The sequence below is a fragment of the Trichechus manatus genome, unplaced genomic scaffold, assembly GCF_000243295.1.
Source record: "Trichechus manatus latirostris isolate Lorelei unplaced genomic scaffold, TriManLat1.0 scaffold00041, whole genome shotgun sequence".
Classification (NCBI taxonomy): Eukaryota; Metazoa; Chordata; class Mammalia; order Sirenia; family Trichechidae; genus Trichechus; species Trichechus manatus.
The window spans coordinates 5,002,806-5,023,005 of NW_004443977.1; the positions used below are offsets into that span (position 1 = coordinate 5,002,806).

General features: G+C 35.1%; 1 protein-coding gene across 1 annotated transcript in view; it reads left to right on the plus strand.

Annotated features, from left to right (window-relative positions):
- Window positions 1-20,200, plus strand: part of SPAG16 (sperm associated antigen 16) — a 999,944-nt gene that overhangs the window by 609,147 nt on the left and 370,597 nt on the right. Inside the window, exon 13 of the mRNA XM_004376284.2 lies at window positions 15,691-15,817. Coding sequence (XP_004376341.1) covers window positions 15,691-15,817 — 127 coding nt within the window. The remainder of the gene's footprint in view (window positions 1-15,690; window positions 15,818-20,200) is intronic.

A 20,200-nucleotide genomic window follows, 5' to 3' on the forward strand; every position in this document is an offset into this window, starting at 1 on the left:
GTTGTTAACCAATGTCATAAAACAATATGTGTACTAACTGTTTAATGAGAAGCTAGTTTGTTCTGTAAACCTTCATCTAAAGTACAGTTAAAAAAAAAACTTTAAAAGATATGCTTAATAAGAAGACAATGTTTTCTCAAAAAAATTCAGATTTTGTTTAAGAAAATTACTGAATCCAAAGACAAAGTCTAGTAAAAAATAATAGGAAGTGCTTTTTAAAAAAATATATATATATATATTGGTAGTTTCAAATTCTTGACATAAGTAATTGGATATGTCATATGTGAATCTACCAAGGAATAAAATAGAGGTCATAAAGTGTAAAGACATGATATGATATATTTATAACCTCATAAAACAAACTGGCATTTTAACATCTTAAGTTGGCCACTTTGCTGTATTTGTCTATGGGTCTTCACTACGAAGTTCTGTCCCTGATTTGAACACAGCACATATGGGGTAAAAATCATATCATGGATGGGTGATAAAAATGTCATTCTGTTTATGATCCTCCCCTTTAAGATGGTGATTTCTATCAACACTATGAGGTGATGAAGTATCTTTATAATTATCTACACAATTCTATAGAACTTTTCCAATAATATATTTAGTTCTTAACAAATCAATTTGTGATACAAAGACTCATGGTAGAAGTTTAAAAAAGTTAGTGTGATGTTATAAATATAAAGAAAAGCTTGATTTTTTTTTCTAAACTTGGTTTAATATATTTTTACAGTTGGTAGTTTTCTTTAAAAGTGTTAATTAGTTGGTGTTTGTGAGATTTTATGGGGAGGAGGTGTGAACAGCCATTGTTGTGGCAATAAAATGCAGAGAGCCCTAATATAATTCATAGTTATGATGGCTAGGAATGCATACCAGGGGACATTTTAATGGAGTAGTAAATGAATAACCAGCTAAAGAAAGAACATTAGTTTTAATATGAAAGGTACAGGCTATTCAATAAATGAAATGGAGAAGAGGAAACATTCTTAAAAATCTACTATATCATATCATTCCTCTGATATTTGATTCTTTCTGGTGAACAGAATGTCAGTTTCATTAGTTAGTAACAGATTAAATATTAGATCAAGTTAGAAGTCATGTATCTTTCAGTCTAGCTATTAATTAGATATTTCAGAGAGAGAGAATAATTTCCCTTAGGATTTTAGAAAATTAGGGCAAGAGAAAACAATTATTCTTCTTACTATTAAAGCTTCTGTTTCCACTCACTGGCTCAGAGACACATCCAAATGAGTTACTAATGTACTCATGACTGCTTTTGTTAAGTGCCCTCTATTCTGAATTCTGCTCTCCATATTACTGTTACAATGTAAGGAAAACAAAATGGATGTTCTTTGTTTAAACATATCAGTGGAGCAAAATTATTTCCAAAGTAAGAACTGATCCAACACAATCAATTTAATCATGTAATTTAAGAACCATTACAAGGTCTTGCATGATCCTGAATATTTTTTTTTCTACATCCCTACTACTGTATTTGTCTCTTTCCTGATATGGACTGAGATTTGTGCATTAAGAATAACTTCTCCTGGAAAAAAGAATAAAGACAAGGCTTTATTATGGTTTTTAATACGGCATTTATTGTGTTTAAAAAGTGAATATTAAAAATACGCTCTAAGGAGTGGGACCAAGAGGAATGGGAGGCAGGATGTTAGTTGAAAGGAAGCCTTTATGTACATCCTTATCATTTTATTAGCATAGATTAATTTATTCAATTAGTTAGTTGCTCATTGAAGCCTGACCTAAGAATTATGAGGTAGAGAAGCTGCTAAGTTTAAATATGTATTAGAATCAGCAGGAAAAATATTTGGGGCATTAGTGAGCAGCATAGACTATTATCAGGCGGATTTCCATGGAGGAGGCTAGAGAAGCCGAAAGGAAGCAAAAGGGTGTCAGGAAAGGTAGATCCAGAGGTCCTTCCATATGGCAGCAGAGAAAAGATGATTTCACCCTTCCTAACCCCTCTCTGTTCCTGCCATAAACAATATATGTGGAATTTATTTTCTTTATGAGTACATTTATAATCACCACATATGAATCTCTACCTACAAATTAAGGTGTGCGAGAAATAATACATTACATTAATATGTCAATATTACATATTATAATTTCTAGAAGTCAAGTTAATTTAGACTTGATTCTCTGTCTCATAAGTCTAACTGGAAATTCCCACCATAGTCATTCTTAGGTAGGTCCCTCCCTAGAATTGTGCCGAGGATCTGGGGACTTATTCAACACTAATCATTAGGTACCTTCCCTGGCCATTGGTTATCTGTCCAAGTCTAAGATGCTCAATGTTCCCAGCTTATGGTGTTGTCTATTACTTTGCTCTCTCACGTGGGACTTGAGCATCTTTAGACAGAGGGAGAGCCTTGGGTCTTGAACTCAGACTCTCCTATGTACCATAAGACTGAGCTCTCTGAGATCTGGCCACCTCATCAGGGCACTGCCATGGAGTGATACTAAATTATTTCCTGCTCACAGAGCCTGACAACCCTTTTCCACTCCAGGGGAATTCACTCACTATTTTTCATTGTCCTTAAATCTTCCCGGCTGCCTCTCTTTCCCTTTGGCGATAACTAGCATGAACTTAGTTTTAGAAAAGATGAGAAACACCTTTGACTCCAAGTAGTTTCTATTCTTTGTTCATTCAACATTCCAGAGGAAAGCAATCACAAAGGCCATCCCTCTGCGTAATGTGAAGGTTTAGGGAAAAGTCTCTAGGAGAATAAATTCAAATTAATAATTCAATAAATTATACTGCAACTGAAGAATGGCATCATTCATTGATATTACCAGGCACACTAATGATAAAGAAACCCATTCCAAAATACAATTTTAAAACAGAGTTTTAGTGACAAAGGTCTGACAATAAGTTTAGTCTGATTTGTACATTAACTATTTCAAAGACATGACAATTAAATCTTATTTAACACATTTGCTATATTTTATTTATTGAAAAGAAAAAAATTTACAAAATCAGGTCAGTTGGGAAAATCTAGAAGGTTGGGTTATGTTATGGATTGAATTGTGTCCTCCATAAAGATATTTTGAAGTTCTAACCCCTGTACCTATGAATGTGTCCCTGTTTGGAAACAGGGTCTTTGAAGATATCAGTTAGGTTCACATAAGGTAATACTGGAGTAGGGTGGGAACTAATTTTATATAATTAGTGTCTTTATAAAAGAGTAGAAGATACACAAAGGCAGAGAAAGGATACCATGTGATGCTGCACCTGTAAGCCAAGGAATGCCTGAAGCTACCAGAAGCTGGGAGATAGGCATTGGAACAATTCTCCCGGAAAACCCCAGGAAGAATCAACATGGCCAACACTCCGACAATAGTATTCTGTTTTTATAAGCCAGCAGTGATATTTTATGATGACAGCCCTAGGAAACTAAAAAATTCACTGTACTCAGAGTAAACAGATACTGAATAAACACAAGTATACCTCAACTATTGAATCACAGGTATGTAAAATAAGCAAGAATAAAATCATAAGGAAGCTCTCCTACCAATGCTATTCCCAAGCTATTTGCCCTTTCAGTCTGTCTGCATTTGTCTTATGTATTATATTTTTATATGTTTTATATTCTTGTTTGGTGAGTAGAAGACTCTGAGGTCCAGAAAGAAAGAGGACAGCCTTTGAGTAAACAGGAAAGTTAGACTAATGGAGAAAAAATAAACTGTGGTTAAATTTTGTTTACTATTCCCAGTATTTTCATTATATTCATCAAGAAATGGACCCTGATTTAGGGAGTTCAAACTGGGTTTGATTTTATTCCTTCTGTAGTTTTACATCACCTCAATCCTATTCTGCCCATGATCCCCAACTTTCTCCCTTGCCTTCATTGCTAAGGAATTAATAAAAGAGTAAGAAGAGAAGAAACTAGTGATACACAAAGAAGAACAAAGGAATGAGAGGGTACAGATGGTTCCATATTTGCCTTTAGGTGTTGGAAATGAGTCCCTGTATGAACTATTCCTGTAAGACTTTGCTCAATTCAGAAGGAATACAAGGGTTAGACATACATAGCACAAAGAGGGAGATATTGGGGAAATAAGTCTCCAAAAACAAATTTCCTATTTCACTATCAGGTATAAAGTCACTCCAGAGAGTCCACAGAAGCAACCAGAGTAATAAAGTTGAGAGGAACATTGTGTACTAGATCTGTTGTGGCAGAACTGAAAATACCCAGATAGCCTTAAAATATTTCCTCACATTTTCCTTGTTAATGACTCTTTCTTCATTCGAACATTTTAAAAAATGCTCACTTTTGCTGACATTTTTTTAAGTAACACAATAGAGAAGTGGGAGCCTCAGGTTGATACTATCAAGGAGGGTGACATAGAATTTATCAATCTAATACTTTTTAGGAGTTTTTATTCCTAAGAGAAATCTTGTGAATTAAAGTCAAACATCTAAGTTAACTAAATTCTACTTTCAGATGAGGAAATGAGAACTAAAATACTGGCAGTTTTTACAGTTCCTTCGGGAGGAAATAATTTTTGGATCATTTGTGTTGATAATATAACCCTTCCTCTTTTAGGGTAATAGAAATCACATAAAGAATAGTAAATTATTTTTAACCAATAACTTCATTATTTTAAGATGGTTTTCAAAGGGAAGGATATTGGATAAAGAGTTTAGTATTGGGAAGTAGTGATGTCTATTCACAGATCATCAAGATTTGCAGATTCATTAATAATAACACACATTTATTGAGTACCTAGTCCAAATCAACTATGTGTTACTGTCATGGGGAACATGACAGACAAGACCAGTGCTGTCATGGAACATATAATTGTATTTAGGGCTGGCGGACATGAGAGGGTACAAGAACATAAATAAATAATGAAGCTAATTTCATCTAGCAATTGGTGCTCTGAAGGAAATAAACACACTGATGTGACAAAGTGATAGATGTGGGAACATTCAGCTTTCCACCCCTTTATGGTCAAGAGGCACTGAGCTTTGAATTGAAATCTCCAAGCATGAGGAAACAGGTGGGTCGAAAACTCTTTCTCCAACAGTAGAATCTTTACTGCAGAGCACAAGTCCCAAGATAATCTAAGGGTTTTTTCCACTCATTCCAGCCCTGCTTTCATTCGTTTCTGCCATACTTGCTGAACTCCCTACTCCATAGAGCCCAGCTGCTGAGGCTGGAGAACTTTTCCTTTATCCCTGTATTTAACTCCTGATAACTGGTTTCTGACTAAGAATTCTTGTAAGATTGGCTGAGAAAGAAAAAGAGGTGTAAGATCTAATGTATCAGGGTGACTACTTGTTAACATATTATATTTAATATTTGGTAGAGAGAAGTTTGAATAACATATTTCAGAAGTGGTTTTGGATTTAAAATATTTAATATTACTAGACCAATGGAACAGAATTGAGAACACAGACATAAATCTATACATGTATGAGCAAATGATATTTGACAAAGGGCCAAAGTCCATTAAATGGGGAAAAGACAGTTTTTTTTAACAAATGGTGCTGACATAACTGGATATCCATCTGTAAAAAATTAAACAAGATCCATACCTCACACCATATACAAAAACTAACTCAAAGTGGATCAAAAGACCTAAATATAAAATCTAAAAAGAAAAAGATAATGGAAGAAAAAATAAGGATAACACTAGGGGCCCTATTACATGACATAAATAGCATACAAACTATAACTAACAATGCACCAACACTGTAAGAGAAACTGGATAACTGGGAGCTACTAAAAGTTAAACACTCGTCAAAAGACTTCACCAAAAGAGTAAAAAGAGAACCTACAGACTGGGGAAAAATTTTTGACTATGGCATATCAGACAAGGGTCTAGTCTCTAAAATCTACAAAATACTTCAATACCTCAATAACAGACAAATAATCCAATTAAAAAATGAGCAAAGGACATGAACAGACACTTCACCAAAGAAGACATTCAGGTGGCTAACAAACATGTGAGTAAATGCGTGTGATCATTATCCATTAGAGAAATGCAAATCAAAACTACAATTAGATACTGACAATACTGGCATGAAACAACAACAACAACAACAAAAGAAAATAACAAATGATGGAGAGATTGTAGGGAGATTGGAATTCTTATGCACTGCTGGTGGGAATGCAAAATGGTACAACCACTATGGAAGACGATATGGTGCCTTCTTAAAAAGCTAGAAATAGAAATACCATATGATCCAGCAATCCCATTCCTAGGAATATATTCTAGATAAATAAGAACCACCACACAAATAGACATATGCACACCCATGTTGAATGCAGGATTATTCACAATAGCAACAAGATGGAAACAACCTAAGTGACCATCAACAGATGCACGGATAAACCAGTTATGGTACATAGACACAGTGGAATAGTACACAATGATGAAGAACAATGATGACTCGTAGAAACAGCTCACAACATGGATGAATCTGGAGGGCATTATGCTGAGTGAAATAAGTCAGTCACAAAAGGACAAATATTGTATCAGATCATGATCATAAGAAAAGGTTTACAGACAGAAAAAAAACACTTTGATGGTTACGAGGGTGGGGAGGGAGGAGGAGGGGAAATCACTAACTAGATAGTAGACAAGTGTCAACTTTGGTGAAGGGAAGGACAAGACACAGTGTAGGGGAAGTCAACAAAGATGGACCAAAGCAAAGGCATAGAAGTTTCCTAGATACATCCAAACACCTTGAGGGATTGAGTTGCTGGGTCTAGGGGCTGGGGACCATAGTGTCAGGGGGCAACTAGGTCAATTAGAATAATATAGTTCATAAAGAAAATGTTCTACATCCCACTTTGGTGAGTAGAGTCTGGGGTCTTAAAAGCTTGTGAGTGGTCATTTATTGGTCCCATCCAGTCCAGAGCAAAGGAAAATGATGAAAATCAAGACACAAGGAAAATATGAGCCCAGAGGACTAAAGGACCACATGAACCAGAGCCTCCACCAGTCTGGGACCAGAAGAACTAAATGGTGCCCGACTACTAGCACCCACTGCTCTGACAGGGATCACAACAGAGTCCCCGATAGAGTGCGAGAAAAATGTAGAGCAAAATTCAAATTCATGAAAAAAGACCAAACTTACTGGTCTGACAGAGATTGGAGGAACCCCCGAAACTCTGACCCTCAGACACTCTGCCAACCCAGAACTGAAACTACTCCCAAAGCCCACTTTTCAGACAAAGATTAGAAAGGCCTATAAAACAAAAAATAACACACATGAGAAACGTGCTGCTTAGTTCAATCAAATATATGAGACCAAATGGGCAACTCCTGTCCTAGAGCAAGAAGAGAAGGCAGGAAGGCACAGGAACTGGACAAATGGACACAGAGAACCCCGGGTATAAATGGGGAGCATGCTGTCACATGGTGGGGATTGCAACTGATATCACAAAACAATATGTGTATAAATTTTTGAATGAAAATTAACTTGAGCTGTAAACTTTCACCTAAAACACAATAAAATTTTTTAAAAAGATATGTAAAATATCTAATTTTACATCTCTTGATCAACTTAGAGTTACATGAAGTTGATCAAAATTATCTTCAAAGCTAATCAATTTCCTTTGATGTTTAAAGCTTTTTCAAAGAAAAAAAAGAAACACTTAAAAAATCCTGTTGTCATTTTTTACGTATGGAAAAAGCCCATAAATGGCTACTTGATGGTTTTAAATCATAGAATTTTTAGAAGTTAAAGTTCTTTTAAAAACTAATCTTATAACTGCAAAACATTAAAAAAGCAGCACTATATGATTGAAACTTATGAACTTTCACTCTTTCTTACTCAGGTCTGAGGTTCAGGTGCATGAAGGATTGGCTTTCATGGTTCTGCCTCATAAGACACAGGTTCTAAAGCATAAGTAACCATTTTATTTAGTCTGTTAACTTTCAGAAACCCAAACCATGAGGATCAGCCTAGCAATGTGACATTTCATTTCTAGCTCTTTCTGCATTTTATAGTAATATCTAGGGAGAACTATATTTTAAACCAGATTAAATTATGCAATAGATAGAAAATGACCTGGAAGTTACCAATGGCAGGAAACAAATCTATGCCTCTGAAAGGAAAAGAAGAGTTCTGGTATCACCAAAGAAATAGTTTTCTGTTATATCGTTAAGAACTAAGGTGCTAACATTAATTATCACATTCATTCTCTTATGAGTCAAATTAACTTGTTTAAAAAAAGAAAAGAAAAAATAATAAAATAAAATAAGAAAACTCAAACACATGCAAAGTATGATCAGAAGATGATAAGTGAGATTTTTCAGAAATCTACAAGTAATTAATATAAATTTGAAAGATAAAACAATTCTGGCTAAACAAAAGATAGGTATCAGAGGTGATGTGTTTGTAAACTTACTCTCAGAAAAATAAAAATCCTTATTTGTGGTGTTTGTCAATTCCCGTGGTATAAATAGTCCCACCTTGGCCACTTTCAAGCTACTTATGTGAACGTAATGAATGTGGACTTGGAAAAAGATGTGCACATTTTTCTCTTTCAAGCCAGTAAAAGACTTCAGCACAACAGACTACATTTGTTTAATCTAAATTTAAAAATGTTTCTAATCCGTAAAAGTTGATTTATCTAGCATTGTGGAAAATGAGTTAACATAAACTACTTTTTTGGGTGATAGATATTTTACTGATAAGCACTAAAATATTTTAAAAGTTAACCATTTTTAAAGAAAATCTCAAAAGTGTATTTTTCTGCCTAAAGAGCAATTGTTGATGACCCAAGGTCCTCAGTTGACATTAATATCATGCTGTACAGTGAGAAAGGCAGTATATGTAGTGGCTAAAAGTGCATCTTTTTAAGCCAACTGTTTTAGCTAAAATCCTGCCTCTAACTAATTACCTAAGTGATCTTAAGCAACTTACATAAACTCTCTATACTTCAGTTTCCTTATCTGTAAACTGGGGAGATTACAATTATTTCACAGTGTTGTTGTGAAGATTGCATTAGTTAACATCTGTAAAGTGCTTAAAAAATGTTAGCTTAAACTATATTTTAGAAATGTAGAAACTGTTGAGGTATAGGTAGTCATTTGCTTTTGCCTTTATTACTTTGTCTTGGGTTGCCTTTTCCTTTAGGTATTTGGCCTTCTTTTTATTTTATTTTATTTTCTGTTTCCCAGTTACTGCCAAATTCCATTGTTTCTAAATAATATCAGTGTGTACAACTTCAATCTCTTAATCTCCTCTCTGCACCCCATACTCTTACAAAAACAGTTCAATTGAAATTTTAACAAAACTGAAAAAGAACTCGAAGGTACTCTAAGTTCTTAGCTCTGTTATGGTTATATTATTTACTCACCTTTTGCTTCTGTTCCCAAGATCCTGGCTGTATTCCAGATATTTGGAGTTGCCAGGAATCTGCCCTTTAGATAAATGAGTTTTAGGACCATCTGGGGGCAGTGTTCAGCCTGTATGTTCACTGTCAAGAGTTTTGGCCAAGATCTTTCCTTGTATAGGAGCTGTGGCCTATGGCCTATTCATGATCCTTCCTAGAGGAGACACTCAGATCATGTGATTTCCATACAGATACAGGTTACAATGAATTTTACCATAGGGCTTGTGGCAGACTCTGTGATAACTTTTATTTAGGAACTAACACTTCCCCTTCCCCAGTAAATATTCAACTTTATTCCATAGTCACAAAGAAAGAATTATGGTATGATGAAGTAATTGTTTTTTTGTTTTTTTTTTTTGGTAATGTAAAACAAAGACAAGGCTTTCGTTTGAATAAGGTTGTTACTTTTGAAGTAAGAATTTGAGTGTCACTTACAAAATTTGCCTTGCTGAGATGCAAAATCCCAATGGGTTGTTAAAATAGCTTAATGGTAAATCATTGAGTACAGGAATTCCCTCATTGAACTTGGATGTCATGAATGGCAGTATGGGAATTTAACTAGGTTTTGCTTATGCTTATGTTGGGTTATTAGAGCTAGGTATTTCATAAAGAATTTTCATTTCAGATAACCTCCGTAATAAATTTTATCATTGTGTTTTGACTCAATTATATAAATACTGTTTAAAGTCCATGCCTACTAAGAGTTAATAGGGTAATGTATTCCATTATTCCTTTTTGAAACAAAGATGAGTCTTTTGAGGGGTGAGGGTGCTTTTCCTTCATGTTCACTCAAAAAATGTCTTGTTGCTGCATTCCTGTAAATGTTCCATAATTCCATTAACCACATTTTATTGACCCGTGTATTCACCCGAGGTTTTAAAGATGCAATTTCATATCTGATATTAATAGTGTTAAATAAAACAAACATACCAAAGGAAATAAAAGCCTAAAAGTTTATTTATGCCTCACAAAGGAAAACTATATGTTAAAACTGTGTCTCCTTATGAGTTACCATCTTTATGGAAATACAATTTAAATGAAAATGTATCTGAGCTAGAAGAGCAGATAACTTTATTTTACAGGGAGATGAAAGTTAAGAGAAATATCTGTCGTTCAGTTACCAGAGTAGTAGATTAAATCAAGGGAGCAAACAAGAGAATAGGAGAGATGAGGGGAAAAAGAGGAAAAGCAGAAGGTAAGTTAAGTAAGAGCTATTGCTTGTGAACTCACTTCTCCCTACAAAATGATAGGAAAACAACAGACAGGGAAACAGAGAGAAAATTGCATGAGGTTTCAGTGTTTATGTTTTTGATGGGAATGTACAAATCATTTCCATCCCTTGCAGTGCTGTCATGCTTCATCACTTTAGTCCATTTTCACCTTGCAAAAGAATTCTGAATGGGCCTTTCTTCTCTGGCAGCTAATTAATCTCTCAACAAGTCTGCTCTTGAAGCCTGTCTGCCTGGAATGCCCCACACCTTAAGCTAAGCGACTTGTGAGCAGATTTCTTTCCTTCCTGAGCAGTTCTTTCCCCCCCTTAAGCTATGTGAAGACCCAGCTTTTTCTTTTTGTTTGGGAAAATATGGGAGCTATAATATGTCATTGTGAAATTGCTCCCTCCACCCCACTACTATAAATTAATATACTCCCAAATAATTGAATTTGCTTTTAATGACAACAGACAAAGCCTGAATACAAATTATGAATGTGTACAATATTTTACTGATAGTATGAATAATATATTTGTAAGGACACGTTGTTCAAATATTCATTCTCTGCCTATGTGCACTTGTTAGAGTACCATTGTGATGAAACAGATATACTCGTATTTGTAATGCTATTGTATTTACCTAAAAACTATTGAATTTTGTAAATAAAAAAAACTTTTTAGTTTAATGGCAAATTTTGCATGTATGCCTCAATTTAAGAAAAATAATAAAATCCTATTTAGTTTTATTTCTGTTTAATATATACAGCTTTTAAAAAATTTCCCAGTATTGAACTAGTTACAAATAGTACTGTTTAATTTAGTCACAGGTGGAAACCTATTTCAATGACAGCTAATAGGAAATTAGAAGCATTAATCATACCTTAATATTTTGCTGATACTTTTCTACTCTTCACAGGTCATCTTTTCTTTTCCTCAGTTATCTCTTTTGCTTGTATTTTCTTTCATTTACTTTTCTCAGTTAAATCTTTTGTGGATTATTTTCCTATTTCTTCATGTTTCCCTTCCTTTGTCTTTTCTTTTTTTAATTATTAAAAATAGAAATTTTTTTGCTTGGTGGAGGGCTGTGGGGACCATGGTCTCAGGGAACATCTAGCTCAATTGGCATAACACAGTTTATAAAGACAATGGTCTACATTCTACCTTGGTGAGTATTGTGTGGGGTCTTAAAAGCCTGTGAGCAGCCATCTAAGATACTCCACTGGTCTCACCCCTTCGGGAGCAAGGGCGAGTGAAGAGAAAAGGATACGAGGAAAAGATTAGTCCAAAGGACTAATGGACCACAGCTACCAAGGCCTTCACCAGACTGAGTCCAGTACAGCTAGATGGTGCCCAGCTACCACCACTGACTGCTCTGACCAGGATCATATGTGTACCACTGTTTAATGAGAAACTATTCTGTTAACCTTCACCTGAAGTACAATTAAAAAAAAAAAAAAAAAACCTAAGAAAACTTAAAAAAAAAAAAACTAGAAATTTTTCTATTTTCCATCAACTATGACTTTGGAAAGCAGAAAATAAATATATTAATGGTGTAGTTATTCCAAATATTAAAGTATCTCTGTCCACCTGTGTAGACCTATGTATTTGCCCCATACGTGTATGAAAAATTGTTTATCTGGGAAACATAAACGACAAGAGAGTTAGATCACTATAAATATCCAATTATTCATAGAAATATATATTTAAATTTATTGATCATGCCCCAAAGATTGTGAGACTAAAGCTAAAAGAAAGAAGCTTTCTGACAAGCCATATTTATTTTGATTTTAATTAATTGAGATGATGTCTTCATACAGTGAAATTCACAGACATTACATGCCCAATTAGATGAGTTTATATGCCTATGAAACCAATAAAGTTATAGAATATTTCTATACTCGCAGAAATTCCTTGTGCCTCCATTTAATGAAAACCCACCCCCAATAGCAAAAACTATTCTGGTTTCCATAATCATAGATTGTCTGTTCTTGAACTTCATATGAATAGAGTTATATAGTTATATATGTATGCTTATTTGCCTGGATTCTTTTATTCAATGTTCTTGAGATTAGACCATATTATTATAATTACCAATATTTTATTATTTTTTAATCACAATCTAGTAAGAGTTAATATTGTACTATTTCACCTAAAATGTGAAGAATCTGGCTCCTGGTTAAAAATTTGTATAATTATTTTAGGCCCCAATACAGGCAAGTACAAAGGCTTTAACTGACAATCCTCGCAGGGAAAAACTGTCCTCCCTATACTAGACATGGTGCACAGCCAATGTATTGCAGTCTCTAGAGGGAGTTGCTGTCAAGCACTCAGGCTCTCCTGGACAGCCATGCTTTTACTCATGTATGCATTCCTAGTCCAGATGCTTTCACTGGGAGCTCTCCTTATCCTAGGCCATCAGCAGTAGCCTTCCTCAAGTGCCTCTGCTGAAACCTCGTTAACAGGGTAAAGGGGAGGGAGAAAACTTGAAGGCACTTTTACTTAGTACTTTTCCTCTCCTAGCCCTTCTCCCTCTCCCTCCACCTAGCTCTGGGTTTATAAAAACTTCAAAAGCCTTTTGTTTGGAATTTCCTTGGCAATGAGATGCATCCTAACATCTGCGCTGATCCACCTGATCCTTGCCTGGCATAGTCCTATGGGGAAAAATGGAACATAGGGCAGGCAGTCGGAGCTTTCCAAGGTTAGCTTTTGCTTATACTATCATAGTAAGTAATTAAAGCCTTTTCTGTTACTTCCATTTTGGCTTATCTTTATTGGTTACTCTGACATCTGGCAGCTCAAATCAGCTCTCCCCACCTTAGCTTAGGTCCTCATAAAATATAAGGACCTTAAACCCATTGCTATGGAGTTGATTCCAACTCATAGCGACCCTATAAGACACAGTAGAACTGCCCCATAGTGTTTCCAAGACTGTAATCTTTAAAGAAGCAGATTGCCACATCTTTCTCCCATGGAGCAGCTGGTGGGTTGGAACCACCAACCTTTTGCTTAGCAGCTGACTGCTTAACCACTGCATCACCAGGGCTCCTTACAAAGAGTTTAAAGCAATATAATTCTATTTGTACCCCCATGTTTTGTGCTGAGGAACCCTGGGGGTGCAGTGGTTACGTGCTCTGCTGCTAACCAAAAGATTGGTGGTTTGAACCCTCCAGCTGCTCCGCAGAAGAAAGATGTGACAGTCTGCTCCTGTAAAGATTTACAGCCTTGGAAACCCTTTGGGTAAGTTCTACTCTGTCCTATAGGGTCTCTATGAGTTGGAATCGACTTGACGGCAATAGGTTATAGGTTTTCTGCTATTGTTATCTTGTATTTTACATCTACAAACTTAATGCACACTTCAATACAATATTACTGTTTTTTATTTTGAACAGTCAATTGTCTTTTAAAAAATTAAGAAACAAGTATATATATAATCATATATTTGTAGTTTCAGATTCTTTTCATTCTTTTATGTATACCCTTGTTTTCATCTGGTGTCATCTCTATTCATCCTCAACAACGTCTTTACAGCATTTCTTGTAGTAAAGATCTGCTGGTGATGAATTTTCTCAGCTTTTGTTTATGTGCAAACATTCATTTCATCCTCATTATTAAAGCTATTTTTTGGCTAAATATTGAATTTTCAGCCATTTAAAATGTTACTCTAGTATATTCTGTCTTCAAAAATGCCAAATACAAATATTTAAGTAGGGAGAAACAAACTTTGTTCCTAACAGTTCTTAGAAGCTATGCTCGAGAAGACTTTTCCCCTACGCTTCTACATTTACAATCTGGGTCAAAGAAACTTAGAATGTTGGAGCTAGACTGGATCTCTTAGTGCACCAAGTTAAACAGTCTTTTTCACACAAAAAGAAAACTGATTGCCACAGAGATTAAACAGCTTCTCTATGATTACCATGCTAGTTCCTGTCAACACTAGAACCGGAACCCAGTCTCCTGGCTCTCATTGCAGCTTTCCCACTATACCATGCCATCACATATGACATGGCTCAAGACAATGAGGAACTAGTTACTCAGAGATTGACTAGTTATCAGATTATAACCAAAAACCAGTTGTTGTGGAGTTGACTCTGACTCATGGTGATACCATCTGTGTCAGAGTAGAACTACAGTCCATAGGGTTTTCAATGGCTGATTTTTTGGAAGTAGGTCACAAGGCCTTTCTTCCAAGGCACCCCTGGATGGACTCCAACCTCCAACCTGTCAGTTAGCAGCCAAGTACATTAACTGTGCACCACTCAGGGACTTCTATCAGATTATGTTGTCATTGTTAGGTGCTGTCAAGTCAGTTCCGACTCAGCAACTCTATCAGATTATAGGTGTGTTTATCTTGACTCTTCTGTTCTCAGCACTTATTAGTTATCCTGTTTCTACTCCTCTGTTTTTAAAATAGGTTTACAATAATGGAAATTAAAAAGCAAATTATTACAAGTGAGTAGTGTTGCTACTTTATGTGTAGCCTGTTTCATTAAAAAGCAGCCCTTTCATAAAATGTCAAAAGACAAAGCTGCAATTGTTACCCCTGCACAGTCACATCTAGTAGTTTGGAACAGTGATTCTCAAACTTTAGCATGCATCAGAATCACCTGCAGAGCTTGTTAAAAACACCGATTGTTAGGCCGCCACCCCAGAGTTTCTAAAATTGTATCAACTACAGACAAGGCTAAAAAAAAAAAAAAAAAAAAAAGAAGGAAAAATGACCTTAAAAGTTTACTTGGCCTTAGGGATTAGCGTAATTTTTTTTTCCCCTTAATTTATGCCTTTAAAAGATGGAAACAATTTTTATGCAATTTCATGACGGGAAAAATGCAATAGTATAAAGATGGCTTTACGAAGTGACTCTATAAATTGAAGGTAATTTAAATTTAGGAAATATTATGCTACTAATTCTATAAAGTGCTTGGAATATAAGATAGTTGTAGAATTTTCCCTTTTAAAGAGCTTTTCTTTAAATTCTTGCCATTTGTAAAGCTACTTTATGCCTCAATAGTTAAATTGTTTTTATTAGCATTGTGTAGAAACCATAAACAACAATTAGGTGCTAACTCCTAAAACTTTAACTCTTAATCTCTCTCTACACAGTGAAAGATGCAGATGTACCTTGTATGGCCATACAGATTCAGTGAACAGCATTGAGTTTTTTCCATTCTCCAACACTCTTCTCACAGCTTCTGCAGACAAGTCCCTGTCTATATGGGATGCAAGAACAGTAAGCAAATTGCTAACTCTTTTTCAAGATTTTGATAATTCTAGCCTCTCTAAGGTATTAGATATAACTTATAAAGTAACTGGGCAAGGATGTGTAGGGTGAAAGAATGGTAGTAAGTTCATACTTATGTGATTCTGTCTTTGTACTCTTATCTAATCTACCTCACAAACATGAGGACTATAAAATATATAAATATTTATATAAAATATATAAATAAATATAACCATTACTCATTAAATATTAATGCAACAATTATTTATTGAACAGAAACTTTTCTGGTGCAGGGGATACAACAGGGATACACATAGTGCTTCTCCTTAGGATCTTATAACTGATAAGGAAGGAGAAACAAGAGACTATTTTAATGCAGTGAGGTAACAATGGAAGAATATACAAGATACAGAGGGAAAGCAAGAAAGAGAATCTTCACCAGTCTGGCAGAGAGTGGATAGTTTTACAGAGGAGGCTGAAATTTAGAGGGTAAGTAGAATGTAGCAGGTTTCTAGAGAAGGGTGGATTCGAGGAAAGGGCAGTGCATGTACAAAGCCCTAGAAGTGTGAGGCTGCAATGGAATATTCTGGGAATAATGTTATATATGGAGGGAACTTAAAGAACAACAAAGAAATGATAGGTAGAGAAGAAGAAGATCATTAAGAATCTGGTTGAAGTTTTATACTGTTTTAGAGAGGACCTGTTAAGGAGCATTAAGCAAGTAGGACAACATAATCACATTTCCCTTTTAGAAAGACTATTATTTTGCTAGCAGAGTAAGGGAGTCAGTCTCATGGAGACTCATACAAAAGGCTATGAGAGGTTGAATATTTGAACGAGGAGTGTTTGTAGGGGTGAAAAGGAGAGGAAGGATTAAAGATAGGAGGTTTAACTACCAGAATCTGAAGAGCTGAGGTGAGATTATAAGAGGAAGAAGAGTTTGGAGTGACCAGCTCTCCCAGTTTGCCCAGCACTGAGGGATTTCTGGGTTGTAGGACTTTCAACGCTAAAACTGGTACTGTCTTGGATTACTATGGCTTCAACAGTGAATTTGATGTGAATAAATGGAGATGGAGTATGTAGACTGCACTTTCAAACTCTTTGGCTGTGAAGATGAAAAGGAGAAAGGGTCAAATAAAGGGCCTCCTTTTTTCAGATAAAAGGCAACATGTTTATTTGCCGAGTGATGGAGCAGGTGCAGAGGAAGAGATTGAAGATGCAGGAAAGAGAGGAGATAACACAGGGAATTATTGAGCACAGATTTAAGTTATCTGAGGAATGTCAAGCCATACAAAGCAGAATCTTCATAGTCTGTCTTAGCAATATTTAATGAGGATAATGGAGAAAACAAGGACTCTGGAAAACTACACAAGAAATATCCTTAGTTTTTGGTTCTGGGTCAGTAAAGAAACATGACTTGTAATTTCTTCCAGTTATCTTCCCATATACAATCTACGATTGACATAAATAAAGGAATGTGTTGATAGACATACAGATGGTGTGAACAGGATATGAGTTCAGTGTGTGAGACTCTAGTCCTCTGAGGCAAATTTGTTAAGGTGAATGCAGATCAAGAAGTTTTCAATTCCACATATTATTGAGAAAAAGCTAATGGCAGAGCTTTAAATGTCTTAATCAGCAGCTACACATGTTGCAGATATTTTAGACTTCAGAGGAAGCAAGAGACGAGGGGCCACTGTGGGAAGAGTGTATTCGGTGTGACTTAAGAAAAACAGCAGAATGATTTGTGTTTGGTTACAAAGGTCCCACAACCTCTCCTTGCTTTAAAATAGCTTAGATGATGATGTAGTGGAGTCTACTCCTGCTAATGGATCATCTATGGAAGAGCAAGAGTTTTTATGCATTTAGCCCTGAAAACTTAGATGTTTTCTAAACAACTGAGAAAGGAAAAGTCATATAGAAAATATGAATTTGGCAGTGACCTATATTTTATATTTATTTTCTATTCAGTTCAGGTCTTTTTTTTTTTTCCTCTCTCTCTCTCTCGAAGTGCTATAACTGGATGTTCTCAGAAAGTGTCTCTTATTTACTTTCACTTATATGAAAAGATGAAGGACTAATGCTTGGAAATAAAACTGTTCTTATTAAAAAGTTGCCTCTCATAGACTGCTTTGTTGATGGCAACTTTTTGCATAAAGTGATTTCTCTCTCCTCTGAAAACAGGGCTTGTACTGCTGTCACGGTGACCTTCCTGAGGTTTGAGCTATTTGTGTACTGGTTCTATTCTCTATAGTATTTCTAAGAGCAACAGCCAAGAAGGAGTCAGCATAGCACAAGTGCTTTACCATAGTAGAGTTCTAATAGACATAAGATGAATGTAGGTGCATAGTCAGGTTTGTGAATCTTAACATAAATGAACTTTTAATTGGTTTAATGGCAAAATAAAAATTTATATTATTAGTAGTGTTATATATACTTGTTTTATGTTCATTAATGCTAGGAACAGACCTTTAAAATATTTTTGTATACGTGAAATGTTTTTGTAAGTGTATGTTAAATACATCAATGATTAGTAATCAAGTTCATTTAATGAGTTCATTTTGTGAAAATCCTTCCAAATCAGGTGATTAAAAAAATAATGTAGTATTTAAATTGTAGCTATGCATTACAGACAATTAAAAAATACAGCAAAGGTAGACATTTGTTGAATTTAAGCTATTAATTAGATAATGAAAGTTGTTAACTAAAATATTGACATAAAAGTCTACAAATAAAACACGACTATAGAATTATACAGAATCATTTCACTAAAGTAGCATTAGACAGTTGTGATGATTTTGCTTCAGATTTACCTCATTTATTTAAAAAATTAAAAAAACTTTGAATCACCTACATTTTAAATATTCATATTACATTCTTAGTTTCAAAAAAATGCATGTGCTTAATATAATATAAAATTATTAGCTGTTTTATATCTCTATGGTTCAGGAAGGAGTTAAAATAAATTTATTTTTGTAGGTGAATCTTATGAAATATTGACAAAGGTGACCAGTGTAACTAAAGTTTTTTTTTTTCTATGTAGTAGCAAGAACTGCGTAACATATTGTTATATGAAATTATTTGACGTGTTACATCAACTCAATCCATAGTATACTGGTATGCTGCTTCTTTGTAATGTTTAGTTTATGTTAATTCCTTGATAATGATAGACTGCCAGGTTACACTGAAGGTCTACTTCAATCATGTGGTCTACTATGCTGGGAATTGAAAAGGAACAGCGTTGCTTTCATTGTTAAAATGAACATTTCAAGATCTATCCTGAAGTACAGCGCTGTCAGTGATATGATAATATCCATATACCTGCAGGGAACACCAGTTAATATGAGTATTATTCAAATTTATGCACCAACCACTAATGCCAAAGATGAAGAAATTAAAGATTTTTACCAACTTCTGCAGTCTGAAATTGATCCAACATTCAGTCAAGATGCATTGATAATTACTGGTTATTGGAATGCGAAAGTTGGAAACAAAGAAGAAGGATCTGTAGTTGGAAAATACGGCCTTGATGATAGAAAGGACACCAGAGATCGCATGATAGAATTTTGCAAAATCAATAACCTATTCATTGGGAATACCTTTTTTCAGCAACATAATTGGTGACTATACACATGGACCTTGCCAGATGGAATAAGCAGGAAACAAATTGACTACGCCTGCAGAAAGAGACAATGGAATAGCTCCGTATCATCAGTCAGAACAAGGCTGGGGCTGACTGCAGAACAGACCATCAATTGCCCGTATGCAAGTTCAAGTTGAAGCTGAAGAAAATTAGAACAAATCCACGAGAGTCAAAGTACGACCTTGACTATATGCTACCTGAATTTAGAGAACATCTCAAGAGTAGATTTGATTCATTGTATACTAATGACCGAGGACCAGAAGAGTTGTGGAATGACATCAAGGAGACATCATACATGAAGAAAGAAAAAAGTCATTAAAAAATAGGAAAGGAAAAAAAGACCAAAATGGATGTCAGAAGATACTCTGAAACTTACTCTTGAACGTAGAATAGCTAAAGTGAATGGAAGAGATGATGATGTAAAAGCTAAACAGAAGATTCCAAAGGGCAGCTGGAGAAGACAAGTTGAGTATTATAATGAAATGTGCAAAGACATGGAGTCAGAAAACCAAAACGGAAGAACATACTCGGCACTTCTCAAGCTGAAAGAATGGAAAAAAAAAAATTCAAGCCCCAAGTTGCAATATATTGGGCAAATTCTATGGGCAAAATATTGAACGATGCAGGAAGCATCAAAAGAAGTTGGGAAGAATACACAGAGTTACTGTACCAAAAAGAATTAGTTGATGTTCGGTCATTTCAGGACATAGCATATGATCAAGAATTGATGGTATTGAAGGAAAAAGTTC